The 18,886-nt window shown below is 43.7% G+C and overlaps 1 protein-coding gene across 1 annotated transcript in view; it reads right to left on the bottom strand.

Moving 5' to 3' along the window:
• The window catches only part of MTOR (mechanistic target of rapamycin (serine/threonine kinase)), a 223,792-nt gene extending 205,318 nt beyond the window's left edge, over positions 1 to 18,474 (bottom strand). The window contains exons 1-8 of the mRNA XM_006885758.1: positions 18,378 to 18,474; positions 15,424 to 15,599; positions 14,708 to 14,816; positions 12,658 to 12,890; positions 9,692 to 9,892; positions 8,613 to 8,747; positions 3,138 to 3,413; positions 2,946 to 3,054 (exon numbers count right to left, since the gene is read on the bottom strand). Coding sequence (XP_006885820.1) covers positions 2,946 to 3,054; positions 3,138 to 3,413; positions 8,613 to 8,747; positions 9,692 to 9,892; positions 12,658 to 12,890; positions 14,708 to 14,816; positions 15,424 to 15,585 — 1,225 coding nt within the window. The 5' untranslated portion in view covers positions 15,586 to 15,599; positions 18,378 to 18,474. The remainder of the gene's footprint in view (positions 1 to 2,945; positions 3,055 to 3,137; positions 3,414 to 8,612; positions 8,748 to 9,691; positions 9,893 to 12,657; positions 12,891 to 14,707; positions 14,817 to 15,423; positions 15,600 to 18,377) is intronic.
• Positions 18,475 to 18,886: the final 412 nt, after the last annotated feature.

Genomic DNA, 18,886 nt, shown 5'->3' with positions numbered 1-18,886 from the left:
GGAATGTTCTTTGGAGGCAGGAATGATGAGGCTTCGCCTTACACACTTTGGGCATGTTGCTAGGAGGGGCTATTCCTTGGAGGACAAGAAATTGGGAAAGGTAGAAGGTCAGCAAAGGAGAGGAAGACCCTCAACCAGGTGGACTGACATGGTGACTGCTGCAATGGGCTCTTTTGTGTCAGGAAGTGTGAAGATGGCACAGAATAGGGTTCCGATTTTTTGTTCACAGTGTTACTATGAGTTGTACTTGACTCAATGGCACCTAACAAGAAGAATAACAATGAGATAGGATTAAGGTTGGTATGTAATAATGTAGTCATTCTCCATGACGTGATCTGAGAAGTGACCAATTACTCAGCTGTAAGGAGATGAGAGTGGAATATACCATTAATTTAGGTAACAGCCCTGATGAAATGAAAGGGGCGTTTTCTTGGGTTATGGTCTGCTAAACACCTTTTGTCTCATGGGAGATAAAGGCTAAAGATGAGTGTAGAAAGAGGCGATCTTAGTATCATAAGAAAAGCTGAGAACAGAGCATGTTCTTTGGATCCACATCCCTGTGCTAAGAAAGTCCTTTACACAGGGGAAGGGCAAGCTATATAGAAATCTCCAAGGAATGCTGGCCTAAAGATGCTGAAGGAAACAAGAGCTTTCTTCGAAAACTGAACACCTTTCCTGAGGGCTGACACCCTGAACGTGCCCATCAAGCCACCTAAACTGTGAAAAATAAATTTCTGTTTGCTAAAGCCATCTACTTGTGGTCTCTCTGTTATGGCAGCACTACATAACTAAGAGAACTGGAAAGAACCTAGAGATCCAGTTTAAAAAAAAAGGGGCCAATAAAACTTTGATGAATAGCAGTGAAATAGTGACCAGAAGATGAGCCCTTTGGGTTAGAAGGCACTGAAAATATAACTGGGAAGAGATGCCTCCTCAAAGTAGTGCCAACTTTAATGACATGGATGGAGTACAACTTTAGGAACTTTAATTTGCTGAGGTAGTATGAGATAAAATAAGAAATAGTTATAAACATCCCTTAACAATTACAACGTGGAATATACAAAGTATAATTTTAAAAAATCAGAAGTTGTCAAAATATGTAAAGGGGTGTTTTAAGATACTAGTTAACTGATCTGGACTCACATTCGCCATTTTGAAGCAGATAATTAATCATATGGCATATGGTCTAGGATGTTCAGAATGAGAAATTGAAGAGGAAGGCCTTTGCATGTAAAGATCAACATTTCAGAAAAAGAAAGGAAGGGAAGAGCTTATACTAAGTGTAATTTTCCTTTCTGGATTTAGCATCCTAAGAGATAAGAATTTGACACTGATATTCCCAAAGCTTATACTACTAGGCAGTTCAAGCAATGATTTCCAGACTATAGACTTTATACATGTGGCACTTACCCAATGAGGCATATGCTTACAGGAACTGCCCAGAGTGAATTTCAGTTACATATTTTATTATTTAATAAAACAACAAAAATTCACTTTAAAAAGATACATCTAGGCGACCTCTGAGCTTTTTTATTCTGTTGCTAGACAGCCTTTTGAGCTTACTAGGGTAGGTGCTCCTATAATGTGCCACACTTTGATCAAATTTGGCCTTGTTATTTGTGTCTTCTGAATGACTGATTTTTGGTCCAAGATCATTTTAAGGTCTACGGAACAGAAGCATATCTGGCCATTAAAAAGGAGAAAAACTGCTGGGTGCCAGGCAGGAAGAAGCGAAAATGGAAAAAAAATATGGCTTATTTTCATGGTATCATTTCTCTCTGACTCAATAATTTAATGTGGCTAATTGTCTCATCTTTACCCAACACGTTCTGCTTTGTACACACAGCATATTTAACACTTCACCAGATATATTTATCCTAGTGTTCCATCTGGGCTGTAGCGTGAAATGAGCCTATGTGCTAGGAATGGCAGTTTCTGAGGGTGAGGCTGGCCGCTTGCTTTCTTTCCTGGTTCACAGGACTCGTGCACTAGAGTGAAGAACAAAGAGGCGCTCCAGCCAGGGACTCTGCACTTGGCAAGCACAGAGGTAAGACAAGGACATGAAGGATGAATAAGCAATTGCAGTATTGGTATTATTACAACTTCTACTTCCAAAAATTGATGTGAAGTAGCTACAGGAAGCAGTAATATGATGATGGCAGTAATATCATGATTTCCATTTAGTGGGGCTTTCTCTGCGTCTGGCTACAGGAGGTGCTTAGGCATTAATGGCAGTACATCTCATGAGGCAGGGATGATCATTTTCATTTTACAAGTGAGGAGGGAGAGCCCAGGAAATGCAAATAATCTGTTCAAAGCCTCATAGTTAGTGACAGAGGCACAGTTCACCCTAAATTTAATGTCAAAGCCTTTCCTTGCTGAAGGCAGTAACAGAAGAGATAAAAACAAATACAGCTTGAGTAAGGCCAGGCAGGCCATAGGGAGAAGCTAGTATCTGAGCTTGGACAGTTCTAAGAGCCAGAAATTCACACTGCCCACGGAGGACAGGGTAGGCATACAGGAACCCACAAGCTATCAATGGAACTTATCTCAGGAACATCCAGTCCTTTCTTTCAGTGAATGGCTTGGTGGAACAGTTACCACCTCAGGGCAGAAGTAGGATCATCAGATCCTTTCTGTCTTACAGATAAGCTGCTAGTCTGTAAGCCACTCTACCTTTGGTCTCTTTATTAGTCCACCAATTCGGTGGCTCTAGAATTGCCTCTCTGCCTACATATTCTGACTACTCCTGTGTCTGTCACCTCAGTTATCAATGAAAAACCTGACCCTAGATATCACTGGAATCAGACACGAAGCAAAAAAGATCAGAGAACAGCCCCTTAGTTGGTATGATAGCAAATGAGGAACAGACACAATTTCCCAAAACACCCCTTCTTCCCTGGTTAAATGGAAACTTAAATGATGTCTTCCACGGACATCCTCACCTGTGAAGGCAGAAGGTCGGAATGCGGCCAAGCGAGGCAACAAATTAAGGATTGTCATTTGGATCAGTGAGTTCTTGCTATTCCGGCATTTCAGCACCCACTGGCACACCTGAAAGAGGAAGGATAAAGGGTTGGCAGAGGAAAGTGAGGAGTGAAGTTTGAGAAAAGAGAGAGAGGGCCTCTGCCACTTACCTGGTCAAACTTTTCCTCCATCAAGTCTCTGCAACACCGGCTCTCCACCAGCGTGGATTTAGCTGGGCTAGGGGAAGCCCCGAATCCCATGAGGCCTTGATGAGAGCTGTACCCCAGCAGTCCCACCAAGGCATTTGACTGCTGGGGCTGTATAGCTTGGAAACTGGTGAAGGGGGTGATATGTCGAGGTTTCGTCCCAAAGCCCATGAGATCTTTGCAGTACTTGTCATGCACCAGTTGCTGCTGTGTGATTTCTTCCATTTCTTCTCTGAGTCGCTAGAGATGGGCAGGGGAAAAAAAAGATCACCTTTGCTCTTGACTGGTGTTTACCTAGGCTGTGTTTCAAGTAAGCAATGGATTTGCCTAACCTTGAAAGTCAACTTCTTTAAAAGTGGCCACTTTTCATCTCTCGGTTTATGATTTCACTTGAAACTTTGCAGTGGGCTTGGTTTTGCTCTCCCTTAGACAGAAGAATGCCACCTACTGAAAGAGGAAATAGGAGGGGCTTCTGCCAAGAGCTACTATCTCCACCTATCTCCACAGTATCCCCTGTTCAGGAAAGCACACCTATAAATTACTGTGAGAGAGTGCACCTAAGACCACAGCAATAAATAAAGCCTCTTGCAAAGGAGACTGTGGCTTCACGTTAGCATCCAATTAAGGATATTCTGACCTCTTTCTTCTTCCTGGAAACCTGAGGAGAAATAACTTGGGCAAGTTTTCTCAGAATTCACAGGAGATTAAGAAATAAGCTGACTGACTGTCACCCAAACAGATACAGGCACACCTATGTTTATTGTTCCATGGTTCACAATAGCAAAGAGCTGGAAACAACCCAAGTGCCCATCAACAAATGAATGGATAGAGAAGCTGTGGTATATTCACACCAAGGAATACTATGCAGCACTGAAAAACAAGGAACTAAAAATATTATACAACATGTGACCCTGGAGAACATTATGCTGAGTGAAATACCTGTCACAAAAGGACAAATACTGCATAATGCCACTATTACAAAACAGAAATGACATGGAGGTAGGGGGAAAACTAAGAAAAGAGGGGATAAATAATATACACAGCATTGAAACAGATGAGGGAGAGAAATGTTTAAAAGGAATATATGATTAGGTATTATTTTCATGATAATGTTGTTGTTGTTGTTATGTGCCGTTGAGTTGCTTGCGACTCATAGTGACCCTATGTACAACAGCCCTAAACTCTGCTCTGTCCTGTGTCAATCGCACCGTCTCCGACACACCCATCCCGATTACCCCAGTCACTGAATCAATCCACCTCATAGGGGGCCTTCCCCTCATGTGCCGTCCCTCCACCCTCCCAAGCATGATGTCCCTCTCCAAGAACCGGTCCCTCCTTATAACATGTCCAAAGTATGTTAGATGGAGCAGTTCAGAATAAGACGTGCATAGCAAAGTGGACTGGGGGGGTTGGAGAAAAATTATGCAACAATAAAAGTTTTGGGTTTTTTTTAAGAGAAAAGCGGACTGGGAGGGTTAGAGAGGAAAATGTGCAACAATGAATGAATGGAAATTCAAGTTTTCTGTAAGCTTTCGTTAAAAACCTCAATTTAAAACAAAGAAAGAAAAGAAAGAAGCTGACTGGCTGAGAACACATCAATTCCCTTTCCTAAGGCCTACTTAGAAACAGTACACAAATTGAGAGGCATATAAATCAGCTTTCCAAATTTCCAAACTTTTCTCAACAAATGCTTTCATTATTTTCAGAAATTCTTGTTGATTACCAACGGCTTCTCTCCAGTTACCCCGATGGTCAATGTCCAGTCCTCATCTCTTCTGATGAACTGCAGCATCTGAACCACTGATGATATCCGCCTCCTAGAAATACTCTCTTCACTTGACTTCTTGGGCTGGACCTCTCCTGTCACTCCTCCTTCCTCCCTGGCGGCTCCTTTACAGTCTACTTTGGTTCTTGTTTCAAGACCTCAGATTCTCAGACGTCCATCTTTTCTGACATCAGAGGTCCCCTGTGGTTCACATTCAGCCTCATGACTTAAGACCTACACACTGCTGACTCCAAAATGGAATCTCTGTTGTAAATCTCTTTCCCACGTCTACTCAATATTTCTACCCTAGAGACCAAAGGTTCTCAAAGTTATGCTCAAAACCAGGCTCTTGACCTTCTCTCCAAAACCTGCTCCTCTCATCTTAGTAAAAGGCAACTCCCTATTTCCAGTTACTCAGGCATACCTTGACTCTTCTTTTGTATCTATGTTTAATCTAAGTTGCAAATTCAAAATCTAGCCACTTCTTTCTTAGCTCTTCACAGCTCCCACTGTAGCTGGAGCTACAAAAATCTCCTGCTAGGATTACAGCAGTTCCCTCCTAACTTCAGTCCTTGACCTTCCTCCAGTCCACTCTCAACACAGTGGTCCATCTGAAACATTAATCAAACATCACTCCATTGCTCAAAACCTGCTGATAGATCCTTTTCTGGTTCGTAAGTGTTATGATTGAGAGTTCATACTTCTGTATGACATGTTCCACCTTTTAAACCTTGTTACGACATAGGTTACCTATCTGACATGAAAAAAACCCAAAACCTGCTGATAGCTTCTCACCTCTCAGAGCCGATGCAGTGGCCTCCAAGGCCTTTTGCCGCACACTTCTCCCTGCTCTAGGGACTCTCTGACACTATGTCCCACTTTCTCTTTTCTGCCCCTGTTCAGCCAAGTTTGCATTCACGCAGTCCTTGAGATACATCAGTAGATGCCTACCTTGGGCCTCTGTACTTGCTAGGCCATTGGCCTGCAATCTTCTTCTCTAGGCATTTGCCTGGCTTTCTTCTTATCTCCTTCACTAACTGTTCTCAAACATGAATTTCTCAGTGGGGCTTTCCCTGTTACTATAATTTAAGCTGAAATCCTCAATCCATGCTAGCGTTCCTAATTCTTCTTCCCTAGTTCACTTTTCTCCAGGGCACTATCATCACATGACATGCTATGTATGTTCACTTACTATCCTCGCTGCTAGAATGTCATCTGTTTTTCTCACTGCTGCATTATTTTATCTCTGAGGGCACATGATGGCTGACACATAATAGTTGTCAATTAATATTTACCAAATTACAATACTCTGGGGAGCTCTGGTGGCCTAGTGGCAAGAAGCTGCACTGCAATCCCAGAGAAACACGGTTCGAATCCACCAGATGCTCTGCCGGAGAAGGAGGCGCAATATCCTCCTGTACCAGTCAGATCTGATTTGACGGTACACGCACACAAAATAAAAAAAAAAAAAAATTACAATACTCTGTACCTGGATAGCTTCATAAGTACTATTTCATTTAAATCTGACAAGATTTAAAGTGACATTATCCTGTTTTACTAGGAGGAAACAAAGATCTCAGAGTTGCAGCCCTGAGTGAAAAGCATCATGTTAAACTTGAATGGGGAATGTCTGAGAGCTACAATTTATGGGATTCCTACAATATACGAGGCACTGTGCTGGGCATTCCAAGATGTTCAGAAGCCTCACAAGAGTCTTATGGAGTGAGTATAATCTCCTTGTTAAAAGTGAGAGAAACGATGCTGAAGGAAGTAATCTGTCCAAGTCTCACAGTAAACAGAGCAGTGGGGACATAGGAGTCAAAGGAGTAGGGCATGGGAGATGGGGACAAAGGAGACAGAGGGGAGATGGGAGGGACATAGGAGACTGGGAAGTGAGGATTCAGGAGTTGGATTCCTCTGCTTTTTATCCTCTGTCCCATATCTAGGTTAGAGACCCTGCCAATGAATATCAGAGGACCGTCTATTAAAGCAGGAAGGGTGAAGTAGAATCCCACACTAACCAGCTGCCCACAGGAAGACTCACAGATGGAGATCTATTCAAATACATAACCTGAAGCCAACTACTTCTCAATCTGCATTGCCATTCCCAGTCAAGGCCTCCACCACCTGATCCAACCCATGGGCTTCGCAATTACTTGCTGTGCTTCAGAGAGCTAGACCATGACTAATGATGACAGAAGAATTGACACCTTTGAATTGTGGTGCTAGAGAAGAGTAATGAACATACCATGGATTGCCAAGAGAACAAACAGGTCTGTCCTGGAAAGGGTGAAACCAAGCTGCTCCTTGGAGCAAGGATTTTGAAGCGCTCCCTCACATTCTTTGGGCACATGGCAAGGAGGGATCAGTCCTTGGAGAAGGATATCATGCTTGGACAGGTGGAGGGACAGTTCAGGAGAGGAAGACCTCGGATGAGACAGACTGTCATTGTTACTGGGGTACTGAGGGTAGGTGTGTCACAGAGTCAGTGATATTGGCTCAGGATAGCTGGGTTCAGAGCTACTGTGCATAAGGTTGCTATGAATTGTAGGCAACTTGATGGCACATAACAACAACATGGCTAGTCCAGACTACTAAAATAGCTTCCTTTACTTAACTATGAGGAGCATCGCTGACCAAGGGCTCCAAGGCCACACTCTGAAATCTATCACCATTGTTGTGCCAAGGCCAGAACAGCAGTGACAGAACACAGGGAGACACAGGCCTCGTCATGGCCCACTTTGGATTGAGGTGTCCATCCTGGCCTTGCAGGCAGAGTTGAATGCTTCCACTCAAATTTCTATCCTTCTCGTATTTAAAGGTCAGACAAGTATATCATCGTCTGATGGTCCTCTCAGCCCTTGCCGTTGTGAATTCTCTGACATAGTTTTTTTCACCTTTCCCTCCAAGATAATAAAACAGGTTGCTGAGACCAGTATCCTTCCCAAATTCTCTCACAGGCTATTTTCTTAGTAAACTCTGTGTACTTTTAAACCCTTCTTCACATCTGCTTTATGGCTAACACACTCACTAGCCAGCTCTCTGCTTTTTACTCCTACCCCTCCAAAAGCTTTCCTGTACAAGCAGCCAGTCATGGGTGAAATGCATGGTATCACATCATTCCCCTGTATAGAAATCTCCAAGGATTCCCGTGGATTTAGGATAAAGCCACTGGTCACTAGGAATTATGAAGTCTGTTAATTCAGCCTCTCCCTCCCTCTCTCCATCTCTCACTCTACTTTCCTCACTGTGCACCAGTCACACTTGCCTTCCATGAGCTTGTCAGACTCTCTTCCACTTCACAAACTGTCTGCAACACACTCTCCAGCCCTGCGTAGACTGGCTCCTTGATGTCATATGGATCTCAGCTCAAACTGTACCACCTCAGGCCAGGGAGACTCCCAATCACTTGACCCTAGTTATCAACTGTCCCATTGTATTTTTTCCCCCTTTTCCTTCAGAACTTGTTGCAATCTTAATCACCTGCCTTCCTTATTTATTGTCTATTCCCTCTAAAATATCAGCTCTGTGAGGGCAAGGCTTTTGCTGGGCCTTGCTCACTGCTGCATCCTAATGAGGGCCTGGCATAGGGAATGGCACGTGACTGACTCAAGCAGCAGAAATCCTGTCTCCACTTCCCTGCCCCGACCCCAGCCCATGGTGGAGCTGCTCACCTCTCCCTCCATGCTGCTGATGCGGACCAGCTCGTTGAGGATCAGCAAGGCTCCGTGGATCCGGTCGTCCCGGTTCATGCCCTTCTCCTTGGCTAACGTCTCATCAAAGCCTTTCTCTGCTTCTTCAAATGTGTGCTGCACATTTCAGGTATCAAAGAGCGTTGTCAGAGTTCTGAGAAGTTACCATGCTGCTCAGTACATGGAATACCTAAGCCTTGACCTGGGTGATGCTCTCTGACAGGATCCTTAACAGGTGCAATCTATCATGCTCTCTTGGTCAAGTATGGTGTCTTTGGGTGTCTTAAATGATTAAGAATCTGACTACTAGCTATAAAGCTTGGTGCTTCAAACCTACCCACAAAGAAAGGCCTGGTGATGCGCTTCTGAAAAAAATCACAGCCTTAAAAATCCTCTGGAGCAGTTCCACGCTGCACACATGAGGGCGCCATGAGCCGGAATGGACTACCAACTGTCTCAATTAATTTAACATGGACTCTCACAGAACCTCAGGAGGCAGATATCACTATCATCCAAATTTCTTTTTTTTTTTAAAGAGGCGCAAATAAATTAAGCAGTTTGCCTCACGTCACGCAGCAAAGCCTAGACTGGAACTGGGGCCTCACAATCTTGTGTTTGGGGTTCTTTTTTGTAATACACGAATCATCGGCAAGTTCCCTGGCAGAAGGATTCAATACATTATACAAACAGACAGGGAACTGGGACTTTCTTATGTCAGCACCAACCATATTTCATTGATTCTAAGACACTCATTTTTCCATATTTTAACATCTCAGAGACAGATGTCTTGTAAATGCTAATAAGAAAGCAGTGAGTCAGTTTAATTGGCACCATATTTTTCCTCTAATGATACACAGAATAATGGTGCAGCTAATAATAGGCCTTTTTTACTGATGAAATACAATGTAAAAATAGTTATACATATAGAGGCATAAAAAAAATCCTCGAGACAACAAATATTACACATGCGTTGCAGCAAGGGACATACTGCAGCCTTTAGGACAACTAATAACCCATGTGAATGTGCTCTGTTGGTGGCTGGAATAGGACCTTCTTCTCACCCTGTACCACTGAGGCTTCTGCATCTCCTTCGGCTCTCGTTGGGTGGTGAGAATCAGACAGGCACGGAGGGCAGCTACAGCTCCCTCCCGAATGGCCTGCTTGGGGTCCCAGACGGCCACAAATATGTTGTCAAAGAAGGGTTGCACTTGCTGGAAGAAGAAGGTGGGGACGCTGATGGCCAGCTCACGGAGAACCAGAACCTGGAAGAAAAAGGCAAAATGAGAACCCTAATTCCTCTCAGCAGCTCTCTGAGTACAGCCTGCCCTCAACCTAGAGCAGGCTAGGCTGTATGTTAGGAAAAGAGAATTAACCACTTTGCTATGGTGAGATCTCTTCATCTCAAGTTAGGAAAAATTCTGAGGACAGAGGAAAGAAAAGAAGATGGGCAAATGTCTCAGTATTCACTATCCTAAGTTATTTACAAACACAAGATGCTTATAATATTAAAGCATAAGCTCTGGAAGGCCTGTCATTTTTAAGTACGGTTGTCCTGACACAAAGCTTGAACACTGGTTAAGCCCTTAGACGCTAATCAGAAGGTGGCAGTTCACACTCAGCAGCTGTTCTGCAGGAGAAATATGTCTCCTTGCAGTCTGCTTCTGTAAAGATCAAAGCCTTGGAAACCCTATGTGCTTGGGGGTCAGTTACGTCAATGGGCAACATTTATTAAATTATTGTTTAAAAGGTTATAAAAATTTTATTAAATTTTATAGAAATTTTTAATATTCTAGGGAGTTCTGGTGGGCTAGTGGCAAGAAGCTGCACTGCAATTCCAGGGGTGTATGGTTCAAATCCTCCAGATGCTCTGCTGGAGAAGGAGGGGCAGGCTCCTCCTGTACCAGTCAGATCTGATTTGACGGTACACAGACACAAGATAATAAAATTAAAAAAATAATAATAATACAATAAAAATTTTTAATGTTCTATATTCTATATCCTGCTAAGTAGCATCTGGGCTCGTTAAAGCCTGCGAAGTGGTTGGTCAGGAAACAACCATTAATCTCTTCCAAACTAGAGCACAGGAAAATGAAAACAGACAAACAAAACTCAGGAAAGCAAACAGTTCAAAAGACTAACAGCTCAAGTGAACCACAGCCTCCTCTAACCTGAGACCAAAGAAACTATAGATGGTGACTGGCCACTTCCACTGGCCATTTGGTCAAGACCACAAGAGAATGAATGTCCTGATTAGAATAATGAGGGGGGAGGGGATGACAACAAAAGTCAAAGCCCAAAACAGAAAGACCAAAAAAGAAAGCAGTACAACTGACTATAAACTAAAAAAAAACAAAATCTACAAACATCTTCATAAAAATTAGTTTCACAAAACAAACAAATAAAACAAAAAAGAAAGACCAGACCTACTGGTTAGAAAGAAACCAGAAGAACATCATGACTACTAGCCTGAGAAAAACTTCTAACTTGGGCCTGAAGATACTTGTGCAAGTGTCTGACAGATAGATTGGACTATAAAAACAAACAACATGAAGAATGTACTCCTCACAACAATCAGCTACAGAAGGTTAACAGGTCAACAAAAGCCTAAAACCAAAGATAAAAAGGCAGCGAGGGGCGAGGAAATTGGATGAATGAAAATGGGGAACAAAGGGAGGACACAGGGAGAAGGCCGACACAAAGTGGGGCTACAACTAAGGTCATGGAAGAATTTGTGCATGAACTACTGATTAGAAAAAAGAATCTGCAATGTAAATCTTCACCTAAAGCACACTAAAATGTTAAAAAGAGAAAGATACTAACACCATGAAGCTGTTCAAGTCTGTCCCATAGGGACTGAGTGCCTAAAGCTATGCTTGGAATACACTAAGGGTTCAATAAATATTTGTTGAGTGGATGCATAACCCTGTTTATTATTTATAGTAAATACTAACACAAGTCACAGAGGAAGAAACTAGAGTCAGAAAGGTTGCCTCCCTGATAGAGCTGGGAAGCTGTAAGCAAGATCCGAACAAGGTCAGCTTGTGTCCCCTCTTCCAGTACCATGTAGCCTCACAGCACTGAAGCACATTCACCCCAGATTCCCCTTCTCAAGCAAAGAATCTGCCCCCTCTCACAGACTAGAATACCCACGCAATAAAGTAGCCTTTTTTCAGGATGAGGCTCAAAAAGCAGCAAAAATGTACCAATCTAAGACAAGGTTAAGAAATCAACACTCTCTCCATGTGGAGAGGCCAATGGAGAAAATGAAAGACTTGGCGAGGTCCCCACTGATGCACGATGTGCTGAAAACAGGGCAGGGCTGGGGGAAGGGAGACCAACTCTCCAATGACAAGCAGTGAGGGTTCTTACTTCTCCTGGTCCTCTCTTACTGCACGACTTTGCTTGCTATTCCCTAAGTATATATAAAAGAAGGGAGCGCAAGTGGTGTAGTCAGTAAGGAACTGTACTGCTAACCCAAAGGCTGAAATGTCTGTGACATTCAAATCCTCCAGCCCCTCTGAGAAAGAAAAATGGGTACTTTCTTCTCGTGTGACTTACAGCTTTAGGAACTGAATGGAGAGTAAACTGTGAGTCAGATACAACTCAAAAGGAGCAAAATGAGATGTAAAGCAGGCCTCACACAGTCATACAGATGACACAGCCATCTGGAACTTTCTAAGCTTCTTGGCTTATGGCTTCTTTTCCCTACAACTGAATGGTACCTTCTGCTTGGGAAGCAACTGACATTCTGGAAAAAATTAGAATTTAGGATAACCCCTGGACTTACAGCACTTCTTCAAATGACAAGAAAGAACAGAAAAAAGAAGATTCTTTTTCCATTCTTGAGTACAAACACTGAAAGACAAGAATTTAAGGACTTCAAGTTGGCTAAGAAACACAACTTTTTCCTGGAATGTCCCTACGTATACTTTGCCTTTCAGAGACCTACACATATTTGCAGGAGGGACCCCAACATGTCATTACTCCCCAAGCCTGACTGTGTCCTTGCTCCCTCCCAGACACTCACAGCTGCATGCCTCCGGCCCTCATTTCGGTCAGGGCCCAGCCATTCCAAGGCTCGCTTCACTTCAAACTCCACATACTCAGCGGTGAAAGTGTCCCCAGCCATGGCGAGGCGACCGATGGCCTTGGATGCCATTTCCATGACCACTGGGTCATTGGAAGGGAGGAGGTTCCGAAGATAGTTCGCAAATCTGCCAATTCGGGTGGAGTTCCCGCCTTCCACTCCTATGAGACTGGCTGGAGAAGTAAAGAAGGAGAGGTGAAAATACAGACATGCTGTCCAGAAAAGTCTGCTGCCTCAGAATGACCCCGTCATTTCACCTGAAGTACAGACTTCAATCCCTGAACTAAAAGATGGTTGAAGACATACAGAGTTCTCATTTCAATAAACAGATTTTATATTTGTGCCATGCTACTCAGGTTAATTAATTTTTTATTATTTTTTTTTTATGTGTGTACCGTCAAATCGGATTAGACTGGTACAGGAGGAGATTGTCCCTCCTTCTTAAGCAGAGCATATGGTGGATTAGAACCGTGTACCTTTGGGATTGCAGTGCAGCTTCTTACCACTAGGCCACCAGAGCTCTCCATGGGAAAGTCTACTGTTAGGGACCTCTCCAAAGCAATGGTGTGGTGTCTCTCTGTAGACTAAGGTGCATTTGATACAGGCCATGGTCTTTCCTATCACTTGTTATGCATCAGAGAGTTGGACAATGACTAGGGAGGATAAAAGAAGAATTGATGCCTTTGAGCTGTGGTGCTGGAGAAAAGTATTGAGGGTACCATGGACTGCTAGGAAAACAGATTCATCCTGGAAAGGGTTAAACCGGACGGCTCCTTGGAGGCAAGGATTCTGAGGCTTCGTCTAACATACTTTGGACATGTTGTAGGGAGGGACAGGTTCTTGGAGAGGGACATCATGCTTGGGAGGGTGGAGGGACAGCGCAGGAGGGGAAGGCCCTCTATCAGGTGGATTGATTCAGTGACTGGGATAATCGGGATGGGAGTGTCAGAGACAGTGTGATTGGCACAGGACAGAGCGGAGTTTAGGGCTGTTGTACATAGGGTCACTATGAGTCGCAAGCGACTCGACGGCACATAATAACAACAACTACTTAGGTTAAGGCAAGGTTCAGAATTGTTGTTCATAGACTTGCTATGAGACACAGTGGACCTGACAACACATAACAGCAACTTGCACAGGGGAGTTCTGCTGGTGTACTCCATAGGGAGTTGTACTACTAACACAAGCTATACTTCTCCGGCATTCTGAATCCACCAGTGACTCCAAGAAGAGCTCTGGTGGCTTAATGGTAAGAAATTGTGCTGCCAACACAAAGGAACATGGTTTGAATCCACCAGCTGCCTCACAGGGGATATTTGGGCAATCTCCTCCAGTGAAATTTACTGCTTCTGAAAACCCGCTGGAGGGTCAGTTAAAAGTTGGTTCTGACTCGACGGTACACAACAAGTGACTCCAAGGGAGAAAGAGGAGAAATCTTCTCCCATATGATATATAAGCCTCGGAAACCAGCTGGTCAGCAATGAATCAGTTTGGTTCTAATTGGACAACAATAAGTTTGAGTCCTTACATAAAACAAAATTCTCTCATTCCAGTATTACGCATTTTCTCAGAGAGAGAAGGAATTCAAATTGCAACTGGATAGAAATTCACAAAATGGATCATTAGTTCTTGACAGTTAAATATACCACGACTCAACTCCTCCATCGATGAGCCCAGGTCAGCCAACTCCTGCCAAATCCAGACACTCTAAGAATCAACATGGCACAGTGGAAAGAAAGTGGGCATCTGATCCCAGCAAGCTGTCCAACACTAGAAAAATCACTTAACGGTGCTGAGATATAGCTCCTGCATTTGAAAATCTCTGTTTTCTATTTCATGTCGATGCTAAAATGAATGTATGTATAAGCTCACAGAAAGTTAAAAAACTCATTTAACAAACACAACTAAGCATCTAGTAAGAGCAGACATGGCTGCAGAGGACCCACGCAGGGCAGATGTTGATTAGGATGACCAGAGACTCTGCCCTTACCAATGGCCAAGATTCCTCCTTTCCTTTCATTGGCATCAGAACTGGAGACCAGTTCAAAAATGTGATGGTTCAGCTGATCATAGAAGCGGGTAGACTCCTCTTGACTCATCTGCAAAAGACAATGTGCTTATAACAATTACCAGTATCTCCCTGGTGGGAAGTGAGGTGAGGTATCCAATAAAGAGCACTCAAGTGGGAGATAGCAGGGACAGTTTATACCAAAAAAGACCAAGTTCCTACCTATTTTTATCTTCTTAAACCACAAAGCAACTGACCCCACAGTTCATCTGTTCATTTAAACAAATACTTACAGAGTAATTACTCTAAGGCAGACAATGTCCTGCCCGGGTACCAGGGGTACAAGGATGAACAAGACATTGCACCTGACTTCAAGTTTGCTCTCTACTTGGAAAGTCACAAGCTATCAAACTTTTCAAACCCATCCCAAACAACAGAATGTGACAGAGGAAAAGAAAAAGTGAAGAGATATCTTCTATTCTGACCTCTAAAATGTCAACATACACACACAAAGTCACTGAAATGTTAGACAAAGGAACCTGCACCTTCTACGAACATTAGCAACTGAGTACTTTTCTAAAACAGAGTCATTCTGTTTTCCAAATCCTCACTGTCAAAAGGCTTCTAAAACAGTGAAGGTACATTTAATTTAGCTCAGATGTCACTCAACAACTTCCCCAAATCCCAGAAGTTCCAACCTCTCTGAGCTCCATGGTGACATAGTGCTGGAGCTCCTTGGCAGCTTTGGCCCTGGTTTCTTCATTTCGACTCTTCAGGCCACTGGCAAACTGCTGCAAAACGCTCACATTGCTGGACGTGGCAGTAGCTGTCGTGGCGGCGGCAGGTCCAGTTCCAAGCATCTTGTCCTGAGGTTCTTTGGAGAGAAGTTTCCTTTAGTATCTGGATAATGAATTATGATTGTAATGACAACTCAACGGTGGATAGTGTGACTCCTTCCCTTACGAGCAATTTCCAGTCTCAGAAAATCCACTTAGAGGTTCTGCTATGAGTTGATTCTAACTCAATGGCAGCGGGATTTAGGTTTTTTTTCCTAAGTTCCTCAACACTTACCTTTCTATCCTGCCGATGTCAGATGGGAATTTTGTAAAAGGTTGAGAGATCCCAGTGAGGAGCATGTAGAAAGTCTAGAACAGCGAAGGTACAGTCCTTCACAGTGATTGATATTTAAAAGAGGCAGCATAGCAAGATGAGCCAAGTATGAGGTCGGGGGCCAGACTACCTGCATTTTAATTCAGTTCCAAAATTATACAGCTTGAGGAAAATGCTTAAAGTCTCTGTCTCACTTTACCCCACTGTAAGAAATACTAGGTACCTAATAAAGGAGCTCAGTTGGCCTAGTGGTAAAGAGTTGCACTCTCAACCCGGAAGCATGCAGTTCAAATCCACCAGCTGCTCCATGGGAGAAAGATGGGCAATCTCCTCCTGTGCAATTTATTGACTCTGAAAACCCGCTGGAAGGCTGGCTGTAAGACAGCTCCTAAAGACAAGGAGATTGATGCGAGGAATAACTAATCAGGGAAAAAGTACTTAACAGCAGAGCTAAGAGTTATTAGTCATTATTTTTACCATGTACATAAGGTACCCTGGTGACACAATGGTAAGTGCTTAGCTATCAACTGAAAGGAAAGCACTTTAATCTAAACCATTTGCTTCAATGGAGAAAGACCTAAGGATCTGATTCAGTAAAGATTATAGAAATGTTTCCTTATAGAAAACTTTATAAAGAAATTCTACTGTGTCACACAGGGTCAGTATGAATCAGAATCAACATTCGATACCAATGACGTACAGAGCCCACTGTCAGGTACTAGAGATGAAGAGGTAGGGAGAGAATAAAAAAATATAAACAAAAGATTTCCTCGGGGGAGCTCTGGTGGCCTAGTGGCAAGGAACTGCAACTACAATCCCAGAGGTGCATGGTTCGAACCCACCAGATGCTCTGCCGGGGAAGGAGGGACAATATCCTTCTGTACCAGTCAGATCTGATTTGACGGTACACGCGTGCATACACACGTGCATACACACACACACAAAATTAAAAAAAAGAAAAAAGATTTCCTCTTTCCTTAAGGAGTTTGATCTAAAGAGAAAGACTGACCATTCTGCAACAACAACAAAAAATAGAATACAAGGCATAAACATAATTTTACACCTAAAATAAACATTATAAATAATTATAAACATTATAAATAAATAAACAATGTAAACAAACATTAGCAAGCAGCTTTGTATTATGTGTTGCACTGCTAATTAAAAGGTCTTGATTCAAATGCACAAGTTGCTCCTTGGGAGAAAGATAGCCAGTAAAGATTTACAACCTCAGAAACCTATGACTCAGAATCACCTCAGCCATCAGTAGGTTTTTGCTTTTTCCCCCCTTATTAATAACCATGAGGTACGGGGGTGATGGTGACAAGGATCCTTGTAAAAAGAAACTGCTGAAATTCATTTCAATCACATATTTACACTAATATACAAAATAGAATTCAAACATTATCGCTGTAAAAAGCTGGTGTCTTTTCCATTCTTTTCTCTTTGTGATTTTACACTTAACAATCTCAGTTTGGACGAGCCACATTTCAAGGGCTCAATAGCCACATGCAGTTAACACAATCTTATAGAATTCTAGCACCTGAAACGTGCGCCAAGAGAGAGATTATTCACGCACTCTTCAGTTATTTCTTGCCCTAATCCCTTGATGAGTTTACAAATGAGGCAACCAAAGCAAAGTGGCCACAGCAGTGCTCAGAGCAGACTACTATGGGAATGACATCTCCCAGGAACACCAGATTATAAAATCATTTTCTCAAAATGTCCACTTTACAAGGCATTTGTGAGCCACGAGGTAGGGGGCGGGGGAAGCCTAGACAAACTTCAAAAGTTTCAGTGCCAAAAAGATCATAGGAAGAAAATGTTATCTTTTACATCTTTAACCGGTGGTGGGAGTGGGGGGTAGGGAAGTGTGGAAGAAAGGAGGTTGGCAAAGAATTCCCACTCTCAGGAAATAATCGGTTTATCTTTATATGTTCTGGGTCCCAGAACCCGTATGTCTTTGGGTGAATTACATAAACTACTCAAGTCTGGTGTCCTGAAGGTCTGATGACAGCTTCAAGGAGCCTCTTTCTTAAAAGTTGCCTGTCTGAAACTAGGAATGGGGGCGGGGAGAAGGCAAGAAAGAAATCCCAGGATAGTTCCGAGGACTGGAACCCTGAGAGGTCTACAGGATGGAGCAAAAGGGGCTAACACTGGAGGTCGATCTTCTGAGCAGCAGAAGGTCCCCGATGTGTAGATGGCTTGGAAAAAGAATGGATGATTATGACGGGCAGGGAGTTCAAAAAAAAGAATTTCGGCAGGACCGAAGCTGATAGGCCGACCTCCGCAATTCCGGGGACGCACAGCAGGCTGCAGAGTCCAGAGGACTCGTGGGGCGGGGGGTGTCCCTGGAGAGGTGGGCGTTGCCTCACGGGGTTAAGGGAGGGTCTAGGGCCCAGGCGGCGCCAGGTTTGTGGGACTGTTAGTAGGAAGACTCCACGTCCTCGAAGGGCGGCTTCCTGGGACCCCCAGATCAGATCGGTCGTGGGTCTGGACATTCCGCCGCCTTGGAGGGGTCGGCACCAGGCTCGAGACTCACCGCGCGGCTTCGGCCGAGGCCTCAGCTGCCGCCGCCAGCGCCGGTAACAACGCTTCAGGCCCCGGCCCCTCCACCCGCCTTCCCCGCTGTCCTCTAAGCCGGGCAGGAGGGAGGGCGGGCTCCCAGCAACAATGACCAATAGACAGACAAAACAGGAAGATTGGCTGGGATATAGCCCAGTCAAAATAAAGGAGGTATGAAGCCTCTGGACCCGGCTTCTTCAGGGGGCGGGGACTGTTCAAATAGACAAACCACGCGGCCAGTGGCAGGAGAAAGAAGGGTGACGTCCGCGTGGGAAAGCCAGTAGTTGCTGAGTTGACTTTAGTCACTTCCATGAACACTTCCGGTGTGTTGCTACTATAATTCCCCTCCACATCGGCGCTGTCACCGTGTGGAGTACCACTCTATGAGCATCAGAGAATTGGATTGCAAAGAGATAAACAGAGGTTCGAGAACCTGCCTAGGGTCTTGTAATTATTAGACCTTAAATTTAATATGCATCTGAAAAT

Source organism: Elephantulus edwardii, unplaced genomic scaffold (assembly GCF_000299155.1).
Source record: "Elephantulus edwardii isolate Elephantulus edwardi_28Jun2011 unplaced genomic scaffold, EleEdw1.0 scaffold00045, whole genome shotgun sequence".
Taxonomy (NCBI): domain Eukaryota; kingdom Metazoa; phylum Chordata; class Mammalia; order Macroscelidea; family Macroscelididae; genus Elephantulus; species Elephantulus edwardii.
Note: the sequence above shows the minus strand (reverse complement) of the source record. Positions and strands in the feature narration are given on the sequence as shown.